Raw genomic sequence first — 13,602 nt, 5'->3', positions numbered from 1 at the left:
TCAGTTTATGCTAAATATTTATTTAAATCATAAATTGGTACTTTGGTATATAATATTACAAAAACTTGTCCTTAAGCTTGGTTTTATTAAGAGTATTTGTAGATATTTATGTGTTTTTCAGCCCAGAAACAGCAAAATAATTTAAATTAACAAATCATGGCATCAGAAAAAAGATATTTATATATTGGTTTGCATTAGATTATATGTAGTAAAAACCCATAGTATAAATATTTTGCTTGGAATATATCTTTCACTAAAGTAGACCTCGTGTTTTTGGTCTTGGATATGATGTAAATTAGTTGTTTAAAGATACCTATCTACAGTTAGTCTATTTGGCTTTGATGACCTCTTAGAATCTCTGTCTAGCCTATTAAAATTGAAATCTCAAGAACTGCAATAAGGTATATGGAAATTGTTTTGGTGGTAAATATTTACCAAGTCATATTATTGAGTTATGATTAAAGTGAAAATATCACTCAATCCCTTTTTTATGCTCTTTACAAATATAATACCCTAATCATTTTTGTCAGAAATGAATTTTAGCCCCACCCCTATAATTACCAAATCAGGATATATATTTGCACATTAGGGGGTTGGGGTAATTTTATTTCTGATGTAAATGAGAGGTAAGTTTAAACTGTCCACCCATCCTTCTAATGTGCAAATATATACCCTGAATTGGTATATATAGGGGTTGGGCTGAAATTCATTACCAACAGAAATGATTATTACACTTGTAAAGAGCATAAAAAAAGGCATTGAATGGTATATTCACTTTAGTCATAACTCAATAATATGATTTGGTGAATATTTACTGCTTTGGCCCCTTTAATTTTGCTTAATCTTGACTTACAACCTTTTAAAGATTTGAAAATCTATTTCTTAAATTTAGCCTTAGAAAAGAGTCTTGATATTGCTTAAAATCCTGTTGAAATGATAGGAATTACCCATGGGAATTAAACAATTTAAAAAACTAAATCAAATGGTAAAAAGACTAAAAACCCAAATATAGGTTAAATATTTTTTGTCAAAATTTGGACAGGTCAGACAGCCTTAAGACCTTTCATTTTTGTAATCTTCAGGTCAAGAAATAAGGAAAGTAGGGCATAAGGTAAATTTTTGGCAGTTCATATTATTGACTTAGGAATAAAGTGAACATGCCACTCAATGCCTTTTTTATGCTCTTTGCAAATATAACAATTGCTTCTATCAGAAATTCAAATTTACTCACCCCCTCATGTTCAAATATATACCCTGAATTGTAACCACACAAAGAAGTTATCAACACTAGTTAAGCTATTGAAAAGTGGTTAAAAACATATAACTAGTTTATAAATAAGTTGTTCAAGAGTAACATATTTAAAAAATACTTATTTATAACAATTCAAACCTCATTTATCAGGGAATTCAAATATCAAATGTCTTCCTATTCTTTCCAGTTTTTCAAATGATGTCAACAAAAATTGTACTGAATTTTGTGAAAACTTTTCTGTCAACAACTCATGGTATGTTCTAATTCAGGGTATATATTTGCACATTAGGGGGGTGAGGGTGGGTAAATTTGAATTTCCAATTGAAGCAATCATTGTATTTGTAAAGAGCATAAAACAAGGCATTGAGTGGATTTGAATGGTGTGTTCACTAAATTTGTAAGTGAATAATATGAACTGCCAAAAATTTACTGGGCATAATACTAGGACATAAGAAAACATGTTAAGAAAACAATTCTTACTTCAAAATATGCAGAATAATCATAGTTAAAACCTTTGCACAGGGAGAAGCTTTATCTTCACCTCTTTCATTGTTGTAGGCCTACAATTTTTTTTAACAAATTTCTGGAAAATAAGGATGGATTCAACAAGTATCTTCTCTGTTTTCAAATAGAAATTAAACACCATATGTTCCATTTCATTATTTTTCATATCAAATGATAATAGAAAATAAGCCTAGAGTTATGGTTATTAAAAAAAAAACAATTCTCACTTCAGAATATGTATAAAAATTATAGTTAGGACACTTTGAAGGTGCTTCTGGTATGCTTAATCCCATCCTCCCCTGTAATGTGGAAATATATAGCCAAATAAAAGATCTAAAGCCAAACTGGCCAACCATGACAAAAAACAAAGAAATAAATATAAAGATGACAAATGGGTCTATGGCCAGTAAATGAAAATGAAGAAAAACAACAAAACACAAACAAATAGGGTAAAGGTACAAATGATTCAACAGTGCAATTTTTGAACCCCCTGTCAAAATTTTCCTTCAAAATGGAATAACTCTGGTTAGCTGTGACTTGGAGTGCCATCTCTTGAAGCCATTTTTGTATTTCAATGATAGGAAACATTGATACAATATCCAGTACACCCAGATAAGAAATGAACAATTAGTTCATTCAGTATCCTGTTTTCGACAAGAAAGGAGCTACCGACGATTTTTCAGGTATGCAATGTTCAAACAACTATTACTTGGTTATTTATTGCAAAAAAAAGTTGGGATTAGCACCAATGCAGCAAGATAGCCTAGATCTGATTTTTTCTTAATTCTAGTCACATTAGATTTTTCTTGGTAAAATTAAATTAAACTGGCAACAAATATTATATTGTCAAAACTAGGTTCCAAGTGTCAAAAATTCTTGTTTAATATAGTGGAATACCAGGCTCAATAAAAATGTTCCTTCAGTCAAATTCAACCATAGATAATGACTTCTATAAATTGATTTATTTCTTTAGCAAATATCTTGTAGTAACCTTGTTGAAATTTTTTACAGACAGCAACAGACCCTGTCAAAATATAGATGACTGTTGAAACTTCACTGAACATGCAAAAGAAATGAAGAATAATTGGTGTTGAAATTCCAGGGTCCACTGACAGAAACAGCTGTCAAATTTAAGGGTCCCCTCTACTGCCAAAAATTGCAGAGGTTCACATGGAAGTTGTTTATCCCTTTCCTTAGCACTTATCAATGAAACTAAAAAAATTTAATCAAATTTGGAAAATCTCATTTTATGGGGGGGGGGGGGAATGCCTAGAACCATGTCATAAAAAAATCAAAAGTGCCCCCCAAAAAAAAAAAATCCTAACCTATATTTTGGATGAAGCTAAGAATCTGCATATGAAAATAAATCCACTAAATCAAGTATAATGACAATAAACTTCTTAAATTTCTTGAAATCTACTCCCATTTTCCTAGACCCTATCCCTTCTGAAATGCTAGTAAAACAATTTTGTTATACTAAATAGTATTTGTATGTAATACTGTATATTAAAATTTGTTAAACCAATTTTGTTATACTAAATACTACATACCTGAAACAATTTTGTTAGTTTTATTACTTCTACTTTTTGAATAGTGTTTTATACTTTTATACATTAGATGAAATTGAAGAAAAACAAAGAAACAAGAATATACTTGTCAATTACACCAGGTTCAGCCCACAGGTATTCCCCAAGTATTTCAATACATGTTGGATTGGGTTCTGACTTGTGTCAAAACCAGGTAACTTTTTTGTTGTGTCAAATTTTTAGGTGAAATTACTCTAATTTCTCAAAATTAGAGTTTTGCACCCTTTTCAGATAAAACTTCAAAATTCTCATCAAACTCTTAGATTCCTTGATGTTTAGTCTTTAAATTAGGACTTCTGGAGTAGAAAAACTGTTGAATCATTGGTACCTTTACTCTATTTCACCCATATGCAACAAGGTGTCTTCACCATAGAATAAAAACTCAAAACTAAAAAATATATATAAAACTACAATAGACTAATATAAAATATATAATATACAATTACTTACTTTTACAATTCATGAAACCAATTGGTAACTGCCAATTGTAAAAGTAAGTAATTGTATATTATATATTTTATGTTAGTCTATTTTAGTTTTATGTATATTTTTTAGCTATATTTTTTTGTTTTAGTTTCTAGTTTTTTTTTGTGTTTTTTTTCCCTATGCTGAAGGCACCTTGTTGCAGACAGGCAAAATATTTATTTGATTTTATTTGTTTCCGTTCCCTTTGTTTTCATTTACTGGTCATAGACCCATTTGTCATCTTTATATTCATCTTTTCTTTTTAAATATATAGCCCAAATTATATATTTCTCATGTGTGTTTCTGTTTCTTGATTTTGTCAGCATTGATTCTATTTACAGGTACATGGGTTGAAACAAGCCTACCACTTGGCAAAATGTATAGAAAATACATAATTTGGGCTATATATTTGCACATTGCGGTGGGTGGGGGGGGCGAGGTAAAGTATAGTAGAAGTACCTTTAAAATAGGTTAACTACAATTTGTCTGCAAATCTTGAAGTAAGAGTTGTTTTCTCAACACATTTCCTTCTTATTAGCCCCAATTCTAGGCTTATTTCTAGAACTTCACCAATTTTTAAACACTAAAACTTAAACAAAAATTATCATTACATCTAAGCCTATATTTGAATACAGTTGCTGTGCTGGAGGACTTTTCCCTTAGATTGAATAGGCTATATCTATGATTGAGTTTGTCTGTCATATATGTACTTTGTTCACTTTAAGATCTCATTTTGAAGATTAGGCAGCATTTTCCAGTTTTAGGCTCAAGGTTGAAATGATACCTTTTGGTACCCATTTTCTGCTTTAATTGGCAAATAATAAGAAACAAGGATTCATTTTAAGGGCTCAAAAGAAAACTCATAAAGGAATTGATTAGTATAATTAGAAAAAGCTCAAAAGATGCATCATGTAGGGTTTTGCCTATTTAAATATAATGTGGCAACACCACTACAGTATACTCTTCAAAATGAATTATTAATTAAAACCCCTCAAACCCCACAAACTACCACCTTCAGTGAAAAGCCTGGTTAACCACACCTTTCCAAAGAGTACATAATTCAAAATATATTAGGATAGTTCAGAGCCTTGAATCCAAGGAAGTTTGCATCAAGCAGGATTTTCTTGTTTTACCTAGAGTTACCTTGTTTTACCTGAATTACCTAGCTAAGTAATGTAAGGAAAACTCCAAATTGGCCTCTCAATAAAATATGTAGATGGTTAAGAATGTGTGTGAAAAAATATAGGTTTGAAGATATCATTTGGCTAAGCTTAGCCTATTGATTCCTTGATAGGCATAGTAGGTTTTTTCTAGTCAAGCCTTCCTAAAGTATTAGGGTGTCTCGGAACCATGAGAAGTATTGTAGCATTCTTTTATAACACCATAATAAAATAGGAAAGAAACAAATATGCTATTTGATTCCCCATTCATGGTTAGTTTTAGAATATAGTAATCACTACTGTTACAATATGGTTGTGTAACAGCTCCCCTTAAAGTCTAGGTAAAACCCAGGGGCATCATTTGGAGGGCAGTTGCCCCCCCCCCAATAATTTGGAGGGGAAAATATTATACAACCCATGCAAAATGACTATGCAGATATTAACCCCTCTTGCCCACCCAATAAAAATGCCAGAGAATTGCCCTTGGTAAAACCCCTAGTTATCTTTACGGTTTTTTATTAATTCTGACAAACTATGCAAGCAAAAGCAGAAAAAGAAGGTATAAAAGTGTAGGGGAGTCTTAATCAGAGGCAATGCTATAGTGTTGCCTATAGTAAAGGCGATTAGGTTTCAATATTTTATTGTTTAGTTATATTCATCCAAGAGGCATTTCATATGGAACTGGTGTTTGTATAGACTTTGGAGAGGGCTCAAATGAATAGGAATTGAAAATTCTAGTTCCCTATAAGAGTCTAAAGGGATTGGAGGGCAACTACACCCCCCCCCCCCCACGCTTTCTTTTCCCCAAATGCATCCAATGAATTTTTTTAGGTATGGTAGTCATTTTGTTAATTTAAAAAAAAATTTCCACAAAATGAGTTTTTCAAAGAAAAGTAAAGAACTCCATTAAACAAAAAATGAGCAAAAATAAAATCAAATAATCTACCAACCGTGAAACTACCACAAATCAGTATTGATAAATAAAGGAAACGAACAGAAATTACAATAAATAACCGAGTCAAACTCAAAACAAGCAGAAATTAACATAAGTGGGGCTCAAAACCCCCATGCCTTCCCAAGGCCAGAACATAATTTGCACTTTGAAAAAATACAAATAAATGTGCATTGTCAGTTTAATATACATATAGGCTACTGATATTTAGTAATCAAAATGTTAATATTATTTGGTTTATTAAAGTTATAAAAGTAAAAACATTTATATTTTTTTCAGTTAAGTGCAAATTATGTTCTGGCCTTGGGAAGGCATAGGGGTTTATTAGTTGTAGATATTATTGATAGTAGTGACAGTAGTAGTAGCAGCATTAATAGCAGTAGTAGCATGTACATCTTGCCTTTTGGTCAGTTGAACATCCCTTTCCTGATGCCTCCCAAGTTTAACCTTGAAATGGTAAGCCATTCTAAAAATTTTGCTGATCAAACAGTTTGTGGTAACAAACTGTAAGTAAGAAGTGACCCAGCTCAATGGTAACCGAAACTCTAAAAAACGGAATTTTGATACCAATAGATACATCAAAAGAATCAGATTTTGATGTTGATTACAAATATATAATTTTTATCAAGTTTAGTCTTACTCATCAAAAGTTACGCGCCTGAGAACATTTGGCTGATTTTAGAAAAAAAGGGGGAAAGACCCGTTAAAAGTTATAGAACCTTAATAAAAGTCACACCATCATATTCAACGTATCAGAGAACCCTACTGTAGAGGTTTCAAGCACATATCTACAAAAATGTGGAATTTTGCATTTTTTTCAGAAGAAAGATCATGGATGCATGTTTATTTATTTTTTTTTTCCAGGGGTGATTGTATCGACCCAGTGGTCCTAGAATATCGTGGGAGGGCTCATTGGAACGTAAATTAAAAGTTCTAGTGCTCTTTAAGTAACCGAATAAATGGAGGTCAACTAGGCCCCCTCCCACACTCATTTTTTTCCCAAAGTCACCCGATCAAAATTTTGAGATAGCCATTATGTTCAGCATGGTCGAAAATATGATAAATATGTCTTTTAGGATGACTTAATCCCCGAAATCCCCGGGGGAAGGGCTGAAAGTTATGAACTTTACCCAATGTTAACATATAGTATTGGTTATTGGGAAGTATACAGACGTTTTCAGGGGGGATTTTTTCTGGTAGGTTGGGGGTTATATGAGAGGATCTTTCCATGGGGCAAGGGACATTGCTATGAAGGGGGTACCGGATTTCCCAGCATAATTAAAAAACGATCAGAAATTAAATTAAAAAAACAAGTTTTTCAACTGAAAGTAAGGAGCAACATCAAAACTTAAAACGAACAGCAAATATTACGCATATTATTGGGTCACCCCCTAGTCAATACCTTGCTCTTTAAGCCAAAGATTTTTTAGTACTTTCATAAGAGCTATCTTTTCCAATTAATGGCCTTTGTGATTAAGGGGTCATTTTTAAAGATTTGGAACAAAATTTGAACTTTAGCTTAAAGAGCAAGGTATTGACTAGGGGGCGAGCCCCCTAATATACGTATTAAAAATATATGAATATAGAGTTCGTTACGTAAGTTAATTCGTAAGTTATGTATATTTAATACTAATAAAAAACGTTCGTAAATAAAATTAAACAAGTTTGAAGAAAGCCATTTAACCAAATAAAAGTAAAATTAATATGCAAATTTTGTTTTAATTATTCATGTATGGTGAGCCGAAATCAAAACCTGCATAAATTCAAAAATTAAATTAAAAAAACAAGTTTTTTTAGCTGAAAGTAAGGAGCGACATTAAAACTTAAAACGAACAGAAATTATTCAGTATATGAAAGGGGCTGTCCCCTCCTCAATGCCTTACTCTTTATGTAAAAGTTTGACTTACACACAACTCTTTTTTTTTTAACAATAAAAAACTTTAGCATAAAGAGCGAGGCGTTGAGGAGGGGACAGCCCCTTTCATATACGGAATAATTTCTGTTCGTTTTAAGTTTGATGTTGCTCCTTACTTTCAGTTAAAAAAAACTTGTTTTTTTAATTTAATATACGCTTTTGATCCTATTTTGACGCCCTTTTCACCTTAATACTCTAAGCCTTACAAGGTATTGCAACTGAAGTGGTAGTTGGGGTAGTTTAGTAGCAGTTGAACAAAATGGCTAGCTCAAAATTTTAATTGTAAATTAAAAAAGAAAAATTGCAGCAATAACTGTTATGGAAATAACTAAAAAGGTTTAACCTACCTTAATAAGAGCCTTTTGGCGCCACTGTTTCACGGTGGGGCTGCGTGGCAGGCTTTTGTTTATTGATTCTCATTGTTGCTTGTCTTCTAACCGCAGACAACCTTCTAACCATTTAACTTCTTTATGCCTTCCCTGGGTGGTTGTTGTGTTTAATGTTTATTGTACGAGTTTCATAAATAAAATAGTCAATAATCTTCTTGATGTCTTGACGTCAGCATAGGTTTAATACAACCACCCTGGGAAAGTTTTTTCAATGCTACCTTCCACACAGCATTATATGTTCGTCGTTATTTTCAGGTGGTAGAAAAACTTTTAAGCTATACCATGATTAAAAACAGGAATACAGAGGTTGACGCAGACCAATTCAAAAGTTTGGCTTTGCGACTTATGTATTGTCATGACGAATTCAGATTGAAATGGAATATGAAGTTGTTGAACAGTACATCCAAGTGTATATGTACTGTAGTCAAGTATAACTCGAGAGATATGAACTTCATTTCCTGATTTTTTCACCTGTTATTATAATTGCCTTAATCAAATTGTTACATAATTCAGTAAAAATAAGCTGGGTTCCATTGCACATCATTCTGAAATATCTAAGTTACACAAAACATAGCTATTATATTTTCCTTTACGTTTAACTCATTGGATGGCAAATCTGCAGCATAAATTGAATTGAGGGATTTCGGGGTGAATTCAAATCCTCTTTTCTCTTTGCCTTTTACAGAATTATAACTTTTATAAGACTTGTGTTCTCCTAGGAGCAATCGACGATTTTCGCATTTATTTTACTAACTTCTTTGTTGATCGAAGCTAAAATAATGCGATCCTTCATTAAAACTTCAAAAAATGCCTGTATTTGCTTACTTTTTATTTATTATATGCTGTGGTTTGTTCTTTACTAGGTTTGAGATATCTCTACAGCCATGATGCTGATATCACCATTTATATTGAAGTATACTGATCCTTTATATAAACTAATGGTATAACTAACGTAATTATATACTAGTGTCAGTATAGCTGACATCATACTATAGATTTTACTTCTTACGACATATATAGTTATAATCTACGATTATGACGTCACTAATCATCTTATATGTGAAAATGCAGTTTTTTGTAGAAAAAAGGATTTTATTTTATCTATCATTTTTCGTTAATTGCAAAAGGGACTAGATATAGCGATTTCCTTGCAAATGGGCCATGAAACAGCTCTCTATGATATTCTGTTGCCCAGCTAGCTGCAGAGAAAGAGAAATGGGACAAAAATGCTTTTGATGCAGAATATCCTAGTTGCAGCCATTTTCCTTGTTTTTCAAGCCAACGGATTTTCCTTGTTGTTCAAGCCAAGGGACAGTAAGTTTACTTTATATGGGGTTTTGGCCACAGCGGTTCCAATGGTGTAGGTTACTTTGTGTTTTGATCTGACACAATTTCTTGGATTTTTCGGCTATTGTTTTCTTACTTTGGGACGTGTTCGTCTCTTACTTCTCCCCATGGAAATCCCTCCCTTCCCAGAAAACTTATCAAAGTTATCAGAGGGATCATAGAGTTCTGTCTTAACTAAACAAGCCATTAGCCTGGCCTATAAAATATAGCAAAGGACAGCGGTGTCAATTGAGGGGGGGCTCCCCTAGATTTTTGCCCCCCTCCCCTTAAATTTCGAAACATAACTTTCTGGGGGTATTTTCATTTTAAATGCATTTTTTGTGTTTCCATTGTAAATATATATAAAAAAGGTTTAAAAAATAAATTCTCCCCTGCCCTAGATTTTGAAAAATATATTGCTCCACACTATATTTTAATGAACCGCCCAAGGAAACCATATTGATTCAAACTCTCTCAAAAGACAAACCTTTTAAACATTAAGTTGCATTGAGAACTTTTGTAAATAAGTTAAAATCAATTCCCCCACAAATTTATACGCCCTTATTAGTATTTACTCGCAATTCCCAATAAAGTCAGATTAGAATATGAAGCACCTAGAAGCACTGAATGACAATAAGTTCATAGGATCAACTGGCTTAGCACAATGTTGTTGAAAGAATTGTGCTATATTCCTGCCTCTTGCATTGTAAAACTTTCAATGCCCCTTGCCTGTCAGTTAGACTTGTTAAGATCCATGTGGACTGGAAGGAGGTATTAGTCATCCGCATCCATATAAACCGAAGTAAAACAGTTGCATCAAGCTATCTATCAGTCCTGTGGACCCTGTGGACTGGAAGGAGGTATTAGTCATCCTCATCCATATAAACGGAAGTAAAACAGTTGCATCAAGGTATATATCTATCAGTCCTGTGGACCCTGTGAACTGGAAGGAGGTATTAGTCATCCCCATCCATATAAACAGAAGTAAAACAGTTGCATCAAGCTATCTATCAGTCCTGTGGACTGGAAGGAGGTATTAGTCATCCTCATCCATATAAACGAAAGTAAAACAGTTGCATCAAGCTATATATCTATCAGCCGTGTGGACCCTGTGAACTGGAAGGAGGTATTAGTCATCCCCATCCATATAAACGGAAGTAAAACTGTTGCATCAAGCTATATATCTAGCAGTCCTGTGGACCCTGTGAGCTGGAAGGAGGTATTAGTCATCCCCATCCATATAAACGGAAGTAAAACAGTTGTATCAAGCTATATATCTATCAGTCTTACATATATGTCTTGTAAAATCATGAAGAGGACAATAAAAAAAGTGTTTCATAGATCTACAGCTAAAAGCCAGATAAAAAGATACAAGACCCAACTTGGTTTCCTTTTTCTGAGATCAATTGGTAAACTATTTAGAGATGAATCTTGTCATTGAACTAATGGAAAATGATATGCCAGTGGATATTATTCTGTTAGACCCGGCTAAGGTATTTGAGAAAAAGCAGGTCAGCCATACCATACATTGACTGATCTTTCTCTGCACTTCCAGAATTGGTTAATTAGGCTGAACTCTTTTTATATGGTTGATTTTGAATTAAAATCAAGTATTTTGCAGGCATCAAGACATGGCTAATTGTAGAAAAAAACAAGACAGATAGTCTGAGTGATTAAGGGGACAAGAAACAGAGATTCAAAATTTTTGCTGGTCGCTATTTGTATATGCTGTTGGACAAAATGATAATTTAGGTGTCATCATTTGTCTACCATATCTTAAATATTTATACTAATGATGTGGTTCCTACTACTAGTATTAAAATTGTTTTGTATGCTGATGACTTTAAGCTCGTCCTGCTAGCAAAAACTCAATCACTCGAACCCCATCTAAAGCTCTTTTGTCAAGTTTCTGATTCTTGGCTGCTTGAATTTAATAGAGGTATATTCAAGGCTATTTCTTTGATGCTGCACCACGAATAAGCATGTACTATGACCAATGGCTTAAATATAATAGAGTCAGCAAATGATGAAAGGAATCTTGAGTTGATAGCAGACTCGTATCTAAAACTCAGTTTCGGCCATAGAGCCTAGTGGGGAGGGTGGGGTGTTGGGTATATTTTATGTTTTTTTCGTTGGTTAATAATAATTTTTTACTAGTAGAGCTCTTAATGGGATGGATATTACAAATTAGATAGATTTAAGTGTTTAGTTATAATACTGTATAAAGAATTAGTATGACCAAGGCTATAGGCTGCATTGTTACATTGTTTGCATAGCAGATTTCTCAGTTCAGCACATTAGCCCTTATTTGAACCAAGTCTTAAAATTTCAAAGAATTATAATCTTTTGAAGCAAAATGATAAGAAAAGACTACCTTTACCTCAATCTTTCCTCTACCTTTCCTCTACCTCAATCTACCTTTACCTTTATCTCTATCCCTCTCACTACCTCACCCTTTTAAATATTCCTTGCAGGTGGCTTGGCTGAAGAAGTAGATGACAGTGTCCTTCGTGCAGCTTTTATACCATTTGGTGACATAGTTGATATTCAGCTTCCTCTTGACTATGAAACTCAAGCTCATAGGGGATTTGCCTTCCTTGAATATGAAAATGCAGAGGATGCTGCTTCTGCTATTGATAATATGGTAGTTCTTTATCTTTATTTATCCCTTTATATTTTTATTTAGTCCTGAGACGAAAAGGATATGATTTTTTTTTTTAGCTAAAGACAAAAGAAATATTTAGTTAGTATATATCTTCTACTACTTTTTGTATTTTAGATTTCAGGTCGAAATGGCAAGAGAAAAGGCTCTGGGGTCTTCTCAAATTCTAACAGCTAAAAGCAGTGGAAACTGCCTTGTTTTGAAATGTGTGTTAAACCTGAGCATAGAAGGCATAGAGGAGGAGGGGGTATGGGTAGTTGCCCTCCATTACGAAGAGTAAATTCGGGAAAATATGCAAAAGTTTAAGTGCTTCTTCACCTTGGCTTGGGTGGAGTTTGATTTTGTGCTGACAAAAAAAAAATTATAAGGTGTTTTCTGCCATAAAGGAAAATAATTGGATGCCTTAGAGCAAACTAACCCAATAATCCAGCTGAGCCTTAAAAAGAAATACTGAGTCAAAACTTCTCAAAACAACGACTCTATAACCTGCCCTGATTATTTATTTACAAGAAAATGTGCTAATTAATTCTTGAACACTTTGGAAGGCTCAGTATCAGCTGATGTTGAATCTTTCAAGTCTTCAGCTGATGTTTCCTCTTGTCAATTTAGGCTAGTTATCAGCAGAAACTTTCCCTTTTCAGTTTATTTGGGTAAAGTCCTGGCTCTAGATGGCTCTCAGTCTATTTTGTTAAAGTCCCGGCTCTTGATGGCTTTCTGGAGTTTTCTGTTAGTCTCATTAAATAGCCTGAACATTATCCTTTTACGACTTTGCTGTTTTTCTCAATGAATTTTTTTTCCAGCCTATCTGTTCTCCTAGCTTAGCTTAAACTGTTCTCCAGCTTCTTGACTTCCTTTCTCCCTTTTTTTTTCTTTTTCTTCTAATTATCTGTCACCCTCTTATTTGGCTTTCTTTGCTTCTGCAAGATTTAGATATATTATTGCAGCTTTAAATAGCACTGGAGGCTGATTGAATTGGTTTGTTTGCAATCAGAAGCAAGTCTGATCCATTTCTTAATGGTTTCATGGTGCTGCACACACTCATTCTGAAAATTAACCAATTTTGCTTGCGTTGGGTCTTTATCTGCTGATAGGCTAGCATACTTGCATTTCACTTTGTCATGGGTTTTTAAATAGGAGGGAGAGCCTCTTTCCGTAACTGTAAAAGTCTAAAACTTACTCCATCGTTGGCGGTTTACTGAAAACAAATTATATTAGAAATATTTTTTTTTACTTCTTTTAAAAATTACAGTAAAACTAAACTCTCAGCTGATGGGCTTTTAGCAATTAATACCATTAGGCTTACAATTTTTGTCTCACTGGTGGGGCAAGGAAATATTTTTGTGGGTCATGGGCATGGGCGTATGGAGGGGGTGGCAGGGGGGCAGCTCCCC

The 13,602-nt window shown here is 33.5% G+C and overlaps 1 protein-coding gene across 1 annotated transcript in view; it reads left to right on the top strand.

Annotated features, from left to right (window-relative positions):
• The first annotated feature begins 143 nt into the window (after positions 1 to 143).
• cyp33 (peptidylprolyl isomerase cyclophilin-33) overlaps positions 144 to 13,602 on the top strand; it is a 58,707-nt gene continuing 45,248 nt past the window's right edge. The window contains exons 1-2 of the mRNA XM_089098333.1: positions 144 to 187; positions 12,024 to 12,193. Of these exons, the coding sequence (XP_088954459.1) occupies positions 157 to 187; positions 12,024 to 12,193 (201 nt within the window). The 5' untranslated portion in view covers positions 144 to 156. The remainder of the gene's footprint in view (positions 188 to 12,023; positions 12,194 to 13,602) is intronic.

Source organism: Artemia sp. Qi Xiang Cuo, chromosome 12 (assembly GCF_049724085.1).
Source record: "Artemia sp. Qi Xiang Cuo chromosome 12, ASM4972408v1, whole genome shotgun sequence".
Classification (NCBI taxonomy): domain Eukaryota; kingdom Metazoa; phylum Arthropoda; class Branchiopoda; order Anostraca; family Artemiidae; genus Artemia; species Artemia sp. Qi Xiang Cuo.
Note: the sequence above shows the minus strand (reverse complement) of the source record. Positions and strands in the feature narration are given on the sequence as shown.